Source organism: Rhamphochromis sp. 'chilingali' (genome assembly GCF_963969265.1).
Source record: "Rhamphochromis sp. 'chilingali' genome assembly, chromosome: 18".
NCBI lineage: Eukaryota > Metazoa > Chordata > Actinopteri > Cichliformes > Cichlidae > Rhamphochromis > Rhamphochromis sp. 'chilingali'.
In genome coordinates this window covers 14,726,147-14,735,848 of record NC_137945.1, presented here as the reverse complement: position 1 = coordinate 14,735,848, position 9,702 = coordinate 14,726,147, and the positions used below count along the sequence as shown (strand labels likewise).

General features: G+C 41.9%; 1 protein-coding gene across 1 annotated transcript; it reads left to right on the top strand.

The window, feature by feature from the left end:
• Positions 1-1,482: 1,482 nt before the first annotated feature.
• On the top strand, positions 1,483-8,855 carry rnf32 (ring finger protein 32; the record flags this gene model as incomplete). The annotated part of the gene is given in 8 exon segments (XM_080865676.1): positions 1,483-1,497; positions 2,033-2,267; positions 2,355-2,497; positions 3,905-4,062; positions 4,179-4,287; positions 7,317-7,484; positions 8,291-8,401; positions 8,403-8,855. Coding segments are annotated over 8 exon segments (1,107 nt in total). The 3' UTR covers positions 8,571-8,855.
• Positions 8,856-9,702: the final 847 nt, after the last annotated feature.

The following is a 9,702-nucleotide window of genomic DNA, read 5'->3' as shown; positions in this document are numbered from 1 at the left end:
ACTCTGACGACAGCTCGGTGAGTCACCTAGACACACTCACCTAGGCTAACCTCCTTTGGTCAGGTTCCAACTAATGACAACTCTCTGACAATAAAATAATCATTAGTGAGACTGAGATGCACAGTCTTCAAAGAGAGAGACTTGTCTTTGTGTGGTGATGGAAGGACAATGACTTAGAAGACTTTGTGAGCAGTGGTGGAGGAAGTATCAAAAGCTTTTGTTTTGATTTAAAAAATATCCGGCATAAAATCTTGAAAAATTGTGTTCATCCTAAACATACAGACACCTTCACATGTGCGCTAAGGCCACAATAATACAGGTTTTCCTCATTAAAACTAATTCTTACACTTTGTTTGCACATGCTAATGCAGTGTTGTTGAAATGTCACTATTGTATGTAATCTATCATAGTTTGTGTCTTGCCCTGTTTATGGTCTTTCTATGCTTTTTTTTTTTTTGCTAGACCCCCAAGCAGTCACAGCTGATGGGTACCCCTCCATAGAGGTCTCTTCCTTTTAAAAGGAAGTTTTTCCTCCCCACTCTCGCTAGGTGGTTCTTTTGCCTATTGCTGTGAATTGGTTGTATATAAATAAAAAATATATAATAATACAAATAATAAATGATATAAATATATTTTTTAATCAATCTATATTTGTTTTCTGATAATGGCAATAAAAATGTTCAAAAGACACCAACATCACAATCACAGATGAGAAGTCAGTAATAACTGATATAGATATAGTACATGATATTCACTGCAATATAAAAAAATTACCCATTTACAGTTGTTGTTGCGCAGTTGTTGTACTTGGATGTAAATGTGTTCATTTCATAGGCGGTGGGGGATTATGAGGATTGGTTTTAGAGCCAGCTGTATTTGAATCTGCAGTTTCCAGCACTTCCACAGCCCCAGAGGGACTTGAGAAGATATCAACTAAAAACCAAAAGGGTAAAAATTATCACTTACTATAGCTGTCGTACTTTATTCTTTAAGGAAATAAGGTAGGAAGGTTAAAGCGAAGGTGGAGTGAATTGTTGGATTCGATTCTGGTTTCTGGTTGCTCAGTAGATTATATAACTTGCTCATTAGTTTTCTCAGTGGCTCAAGTGAGAACATGTAAATTCAATAAGCTTAGATTAAATCACCGGAGGAAAAAAAATCACAGAAGTCTGGACTGCAAATAATACAGTACTTACAGTAATACCGTAAATGTAAGCTGCTCAGATTCCACTGCTATTTATGTGATAAAATATTCATCACAAATCCTAAAACACGAATAGCGTTAGAGGTACTTGCGATATTGAACATATTCCTGTATTGTGCAGTTATTAATTAACCACACAAAGTTGAATCCGTGCCGTTTTAGTTTAGAAACTATCGACAGCCAATCAGAGGCACTGATGGGGCTGAGTCTTTGGTTGCTCTGGCGATGCGGAGGGCGGGGACTGGTAACCCGGTAACCACCGAAACACTGCTGATAGGATGGCATTGCGGAAGGTTTGGGTTTTAATTTCAGCTCCTTTTCACCCAGATTTGTGATATTATTTAAACAAAACATTGTAGTTTGCTAATCTGAAAATGTAGTTTTCTTCTACTTCTTTGGTCCTTAGACTTTGACAGACTTCATTAGCTGAAGACTTGAAACTGGGCACAGTGGTTGACAAAATTTCTCCTTTCTGTGGCTTTCTGTAGCTCCATACGGGATAGATAAATAAATAAATAAATAAATAGATAATATATATATATATATATATATATATATATATATATATATATATATATATATATATATATATATATATATATATATATATATATATATATATATATGATGTCTATGTAATTTCTGGATTACCTAATAATCATTTCCTCATGCATTTTGCTGTTATTGTAGACAGTATAGCTCACAGTGTATTCATTTTTGTTTATAGCTTTGTGCTCATCCTCACTGAGATAAATAATTCTGCATTCGCTGCTTTTGCCCAGCTATGCATTTACTGAATGTAACTGCAGCAGTTCACATATTTTACAGAACTTAAAATCCAATGCAAGCAGCAAATTTGTAATCACCTCAGCTGCTTTCCAAGACCACATAATGCGAAGCCTGCTGCATCCAGATTTCTCACTTTCTGACCCTTTGCGGAGACACAGTAGAGGCAAACATCCCCAGGTGAGAGAAGGAGTGGAAGAAAGGGATCTGCAAAGGCGACATGAGCAAGAAGAGAGAGAATACGTGCTTGACCCTGCTCCACCGCCGTTAACTTTAGGTAGAACAAACAGTTGGGGATTTTAGGAAGACTAGGATATGAATTATAACTATTACTTCAAGTAATTTTTATTTTATTTTTTTATAGCTCAAAAGTTAGGTTTGGTGGCCTCCCCTAGAGAAAGACTGACAGAGGATGAGTGGACCCGGGTCAAAGAAAGGTCCATTCAGCAGGAGGAATCAGCTCAGCCCTGTGCAATATGCAGGGAGGAGTTTCAACTCCAGCCTCAGGTACTCCCCAACACAGTGGCTCCTCTTAATTCCCTGTGTGGGAGCTCTTTTTCCCCCCTTTTCTTCTTACTTTTTTTTTTTTTTTTTACTGTATTCTGTGTCTGGCCTCAGGGAAGCCTGTGTTTCCCTACACACACACATAGACAAACACACGCACAACCACACACACACACACATGGAAACACAAAGCATCCCCCTCGCCCCCTCCTTCTCCCCTGCAGTTCCTGTATGTTCTAATCTGTGTAGACAACTGTACAAATTTACCCATACTGCCTTGGAACTCAACTGTGACGTGATGATGTAGCAATCAGTGTGTTACTGTGAGGGTCATTCGGTCTTTTACACCTTTCCGATCCCCTTTTAAGATGCCAATCTCCTCAAGAATGCGGGACCAGAATAGACGCCTTCACAAAGAACAGTTGCCATAGATGCGCGTGTAAATATTAGTTTGACTCAGGGGGAGGGAAAAAAAAGTTAATTAGAGCCTGCTAACAAGGGAAAGTGACAAGAGGGAATCTTTGTTGATCTGGCATTTTCTTGAAAGCCTTCATATTGTAACGATTGCAATTGTGCTGCAAATCTTATGTTGCATTCCAGCGTTAATGTGACACTTGAAAATGCTTACGACAGCAGTTGTTGTGAATCGTTCGTGTGGATTGAAGCATTTGCTCCTCTCTGCAGCTGATAATGTTTTGATACTTACCGCGAATTGTTTGCAACACTGCAGGAATAAAATAGCAAGAGCTCTTCTGCTTCCCAAATGTTTTATTTCACTTCTATATTGTGTGTCTGATGGCAAAGTGCAGCCTGAAGCTTTAGAGCGTAGAGAGAGAGAGATGTGAAATCTCTCTCTCTCTGGTCTAATGGCTTGTCGAGCTCCTGGAAATTGTACACTGCAGGGGGCCCTTTCACTGGTGATGGAGTGTGTTGGTCAGGCCAAAAACAATGGGAAATCAATACGCCTCCCCCCTTGCCCTCTAGAGACCTGAGTAAACTGGTTTGTGTGCCCAGCCCCATAGCTTCAGTGCTCTACTTTCAGGCAATAAAGGAGTCCCTCTTACAGGTAGAAGAAGGCTATAGTCCAGGTCCCAGTTGGCCCACTGGGGGTCATGCTGACTCCTTCTATCCTCTTGGTAAATAACAGTGAAAGGCAGATACAGGTGATCACATATGTGCTTGAATACACACAGATTTAGCATGGCTTAAACCTCACAGCCACACACTGTATGTGTTCATAATGCAATCAAGCTTTCCTTAAAACCAATGTGCATTCAGCATCCTTCAGGCTGGAGACAAGTCAGCACCATATATTCAGTCCAACCGGGGAATCTGAGCTGAACATTTTAGGTCAAGATTTTTGATCTTTTTTTCTTTTTCTTTGCATGTTTTCCTTACTGTTCTTTTCAGGTTTTGCTATCCTGCTCTCACATTTTCCACCGAGCGTGTCTGCAGGCCTTTGAGAGGTTTTCTGGGCGGAAGCGCTGCCCGCTGTGCAGAAGGGAGCCATATGAAACACGTGTCATCAGCGATGCAGCTCGCCTTTTCCAACATCGGTGTGCCACCAGGTAGGGGCGATAAGCTAGTAATATATCTTTAGAGAAATATATATATATCGGCAACACTCGCTGGAATTTGGATGTGTTGTTACATGGGTGTCTTGTCATGTGATGTGTGTGTTCAGGATACAAGCTTACTGGCGAGGTTACATGGCTCGTAAATGGTACAGAACTATCAAGAAAACCATCTGCCCAAAAGACAAAAGGCTGAGACGTCAGTTTTTCGAATCAAGGGTGAGATAAACACGGCAGGGATGACATCACAATGATCCCAGCAAACAAACATAAGATCACATCGCAGGGCGTCAAGCCTCCATTTTTTATTTATTTCTTTCCACATTTAACTCGGACATTCTTTGACTGTGTAGCTGGTCAAATAATGGCCGTGATGACTATCACATATTGAGGGTTCAGACGTGGGTTTCAGGGACTTGCTGACCCCAGTGCTAGCACACACACACACGCACACTTCTTCACCTGCTCTCACCCTCTTGAGCTCCTTTGATCTTTTGTGAATCATACACTGTTTGTCCACGAATGTGAAGAGAGTTTTGTGTTTTAGTCAAACAGTCTGGACATTCCTGGGTCAACACAACTGCACCAGGTCTCGTGTGTATGCTTGGGTTGCTTTTTCTTTATGTCTGGTGTGTGTATGTGTGTGTTCAGTCCTGTCACTGGGTAATATGGAAGAAGGGGAAGAGGAGAGGGAGGTGAAAATGTCTTTGGATGCTTGATGCAGTTTGTGATATGTTGAAAGCTAAGGCGGACTCGATAAGAGGTCATTTTTACAAACCCCTGACCACTGATCTCGTAATCTGTCAGGGAATGGGGTCGTTTGACTCTGAAGCTGTGTCGCTTTCATGACGGCTCTCAGGAAAAGGGAACATTGCCACCTAGTGAACCTCCCCCAGCTAAGGCCTTGAATGACCAAAGGCTAAACGGGTCACCATTTTTCTTTACCAAACATCTGTTTGCAGAGTAACCCCTCGTGAAAATTCATCCAGCGGCCATTGTTTGTAATAGATAAAGCTCCAATGCACGTATGTTTTTATGTCTCTATGGAGTGTTGCAATCATGCAAAGTGCTCCTTTCCTTCCAAGAGGCTGATTAAGCACAAGTGACAAATGCGTGAGGGCCACACTTACAATGTGTCGTAAGGGTCACAGTGTCCCACCCATCCCCCTGTCCGTCTCCATCTTCTCGCCTATAAAGCGTCCCTACAGCTGTCACATAAACAAAGACACAGCCTTTACTGAGGCAATTAACTCTGTTCTAACACATTAGACCACATCCATGTGCACATTCTCAGGATGGAGTCAGCTGTATCAGCTACTCTACATTCAAGTTGTGTGATTCAGTGGTTGTGGGTGGTCATGAGATTGTCTCATATCTTTTGTCACACCGAGGATGATCTTCAAGAGCCGCGCACCGCAGCGCTGACAGGTCTGATTGACTTGATTTTCAAGAGGGAGACTTATTTGCTTAGCTGACTGTAATGCAAACAGGCGTGTTAGCGCTGAGCCGGGACCTGTATGAGTGGGAGAAACCTATTCTTTCGGTTTTTCCTTATGATAACACACGGCAATAAAGCATCTTTGTATCATGAAGCTACAGGTGTTCCCGAAGGTGTTCCTCAGAAAAAAACACTGACAACAACAGGCCAGTTTCAGAACTCTTATCAGCTTATCCAGATGTCCAGCTTTCAATTTTCGTCCTGTTTCGGAGGTCCGACCCTGAGTCAACACATTACCTCGAGACAGTTCCGACAACTACGTGGATTGCTGTGAGATAACGTAGCGTGCCCCCCTCCCCACTCTCTTGTCTGCATCGACTGTGGAGCAAGGCAAAGTTCATCAGAGGCTGAGCTGTTTGCATTGACTGTCGAAAAAAAGTCCGCCAGCCACATAAAACCCTCCATCCGAATGCTTAACAGTTGTTTAATTAGTGATAAAAGCCTAGCTGTAAAGCAATTCTGATGTCACTGTGGCAGGCTAAGGGATAAGGTTTGTATTTGTGCATGTATGAAAGCAGGTGCTGGGCCAAACGCTCCTCTGCTGTTAACGCACTTACAAATTATTCTTACTTTTGCGAGGTGCACAGACCAATAGTGTGACTGTCTTATGTGATTAAGTGAATCGCTGGAGGTTTAAGACTATTGATCAAACAAGACGAGATTTTAAACACATCACCCCGAGCTTGAGGAAGGTCTGATAAAAATTTCTGCAGAACATCAAATCGCTTGTAGCCTGCACGAAGACACGATAGTTGTTGAACTAGTTAAAATATTCAAATCAGAAGGCTTTAAATGAATGTACAGCCTCTTCATATTTTCATTGAGTATGTTTTAATTGTTGCCTAGCAACAGCTGCTGTAAATGGGAGAAGACAGATGAATTCTGTGTAGATAGACATCAAAATAATAATTTAAAAAAGACTTTAAAATGGTCAAACTGACAATTGAATAGCTGACTAAATGCTTCAGAGAGAGGAGTGAAGACGCTGTATTTAAAGTCCACATCCCTCTTTGGAAAATGTTGCCCACACACCAAATAATATCCAAAATAGAAGAATTTGTGGGGCATGCGGGTAGGCTATGTTTTACTTGGTTTAAATGCTGCTTCTTCACAGTAGTATTCTTGTGAAGTGATACTGAATTTTTAAGTAGTTAAATTTAAAGTAGTTAAATCACACTGGACTCAGTCTGTGTTGTCTATGTATCGAAAAGGAAAGCTCAATTTCACCTGAATAGACAGAAAACCGACCATGACATGTGATATATTCCATCTAGCTGAGAAAGATAAAGTCATGCTGGTTAAGCTGATCCAGAAATATGGCTTTGGAACAAATATCAAGAAATCAGAAGTTGCTTTAGAAAAGAGGAGTTCGTATTCAGTCGTTTAGATTGAACAATTACTATGCAATTGGTTTGACTGAGTGTCTGCCCAGACGGTGTGTAGCAGTTTGCGTGTGCGTCTGGTGTATGAAGCAGAAAAAAGTGTAAGTGATATGTGTGTTTCCATGTTTCCCAGCACCCTCTTCCTTTTTTTTTACTGGTTTCCATTAATTCTCCATGCTAGTGGGAGATGTGACTGTATCGATCTGGCTGTTTAACAACTGCACCCTGTCAGCGTGCCTCAGCCATTACAATACACGCACACATACACACACAAACACAATTAGCCTTCGCCGAAAACACGACTCTATTGTGCGGCTGAATGAAAACGTTCGCATCCTTTGTGCCGCTAAAATGGTTTTTCTAATTAGTTGCAGGAGTTGAATGACAGCTTTGTCCGATACTGTCACACCGACACGGAGGCTTTTCTGAGTGATATCGACCGCTCGCTGTCATCAAGCAGACGAGTGTTCCAGCAGCTGGAGAGAAAGAGCGTCTCCGAACCTCAGGAGAACGATTGGGACCGAATAAAGAGCCAGGTCAGGGGGCGAGATACACTAGAAGCCGCTTGTATCATTAAACAAGGCTCCATAAAAATATCTAATCCGGGTCTGATTCTTCTTCCAGCCTTGCCTTTCCCTTGACAAGTCAATGCTTGCAAGGGGACCACAGCATCACAGCTGCAATACAGAAAGTACATATCTCTCAGAGGTGATCATTCATTTTTACCAAATGAATGTGAGTGAGTAGGCTAATAATCCTCTGTGTTTATCAAAAAACACGAGCAAGTCTGATGATGCACGGCAGGCTTTTCATCACCTGGCCTACTGCGGAGGAACTGAAAAGACATTAAGATTTGCTGTTCCTTAAGGCCCCATTGTTGGCTTTCATTGCAGTCAGTGCCATTTTTCCATAGAGGGAGTGGGGTGTGTGCAAAGAAGATGTCTGTTTTTTTTCTTTATCTGGTGTGAAAAGGTTGAGCACAAGGCAGGAGTGGCTCAGCCTTGACATGAAGCATCAAACGCTGAATGCGCTTTCAACACATGCCTTGCACCTTTTTCACGGGTACAAACTCTATAAACTGGCGTGCAGCTCGTTATGAAACATTAAACAGCGGGCGCATGCTGGCCCTTAAATACAGGAAGCTTGCCTTTGGTTAATCATTGGTGAATCCATGCATGTGATGCTTTGTTTTGTATAAGGATCGCTGATAAACGCGTTATTGCTTCGTGTCCGATCAAACCTGTCAGGTTCTGCCAACAGAACCTCAGTGTCCTCTTATTGTGCAGGTACATATTAAGGCAAGTTCAAGAGAATTCATGTGATTTACTTCAAACTCTTACAGGTTATCCAGAGAGGTGTGTGGGACTGCCCCATTTGCCTGACTGCACTAAGCAACCTCAGCCTCCCGACAGTACTGCCCCATTTGCCTGACTGCACTAAGCAACCTCAGCCTCCCGACAGTATCGGCGAGATCCAACCATCAACAGCGGAGACCAACCGTGCTCCTGTCCTGTTCCCACCTTTTCCACCAGCTCTGTCTTGAGGCCTTTGAGGCCTTCTCTGCAGATAGTAGACCTTTGTGTCCACTGTGCAGATCTGCGTACCACAAAAAACCTATCTAATAGGGTGGAGAAGGCAATCTGGATGACTCCATGTGGGTCGCTTAATATAAAATCAGAATTAGCTGTATAAAATACTAAAATAAAATAAGCATTTTTGCTGAAGCTGTGCAGAATTATGCTTTCGTACAATGAATATTCTCTGGGTTACAGCCTCTACATAGAGGTGGGTCACAAACTGTTTAAAAAACACATTTTCAGTTTTGTTAGAAACCTCAACCAAATCAGTTTTTCTCTGGGAAACTTCTTGAATTTGTTCCAATTTTTGTTTTCCTTCAACCAACTTTGAACCAGTATCACAATTTTGATAGTTGCACAACTGCACCAATTTAATGTCTGTGACACAGGGTAGCAGAGTGGTAGCCTGGATATTTTATCTGTTTTCTGATCACTCGAGAAGACTTCAAATGTCAATATCCCTTTCCACCACATCACAAAGCTATTTGATTGAGATCTGGTAACTCTGAAGGACTACAGTGAATTTTTTTTATCATGTTCAAGAAACCAGTTTGAGATGTTTTGAGCTTTGTGACATGGTGTGTTATCCTGCTGGAAGCTCCCATCAGTAGATGGCCACACTGTGGTCACAAATGGATGGACATGGTCAGCAACAATACTCAGGTAGGCTGTGGTATTTTATCAAAGCTCAGTCGGTAACAAGGGGCTCAAAGTGTAGCAAGAAAATATCTCCTGAACCACTACACAACTAGCAGCCTGTACTGTTGATGCAAGACAGCAGGGATCCTGACTCTATTATCTCCTAATTACGGCCTAAGTTTGGTGAACCCTCGTGAATTGTAGCCTCAGTTCTTAGCTGACAGGAGTGGCATCCAGTATGGTCTTCTGCTGCTGTAAATATCTGCTTCGAGGTTCAAAATGTTGCGCATACAGAGATGCTCTTTTGCATACCTTATTTGTAATGAGTGCTTATTTCTTATCAGCTCGAAGTAGTCTGGCCATTCTCATCTGACCTCTGACATCAAAGCATTTTCATCCAAAGACCTGCTGCTTACAGGATGATTTCTTTTTAAGACCGTTCTCTGTAAACCCTAGAGATGGTTGTATGGGGAAAGTCAAAGCAATCAGCGTTTTCTAAAATACTCAGGCCAGCCCATTAACAACCAACAACCAGTCA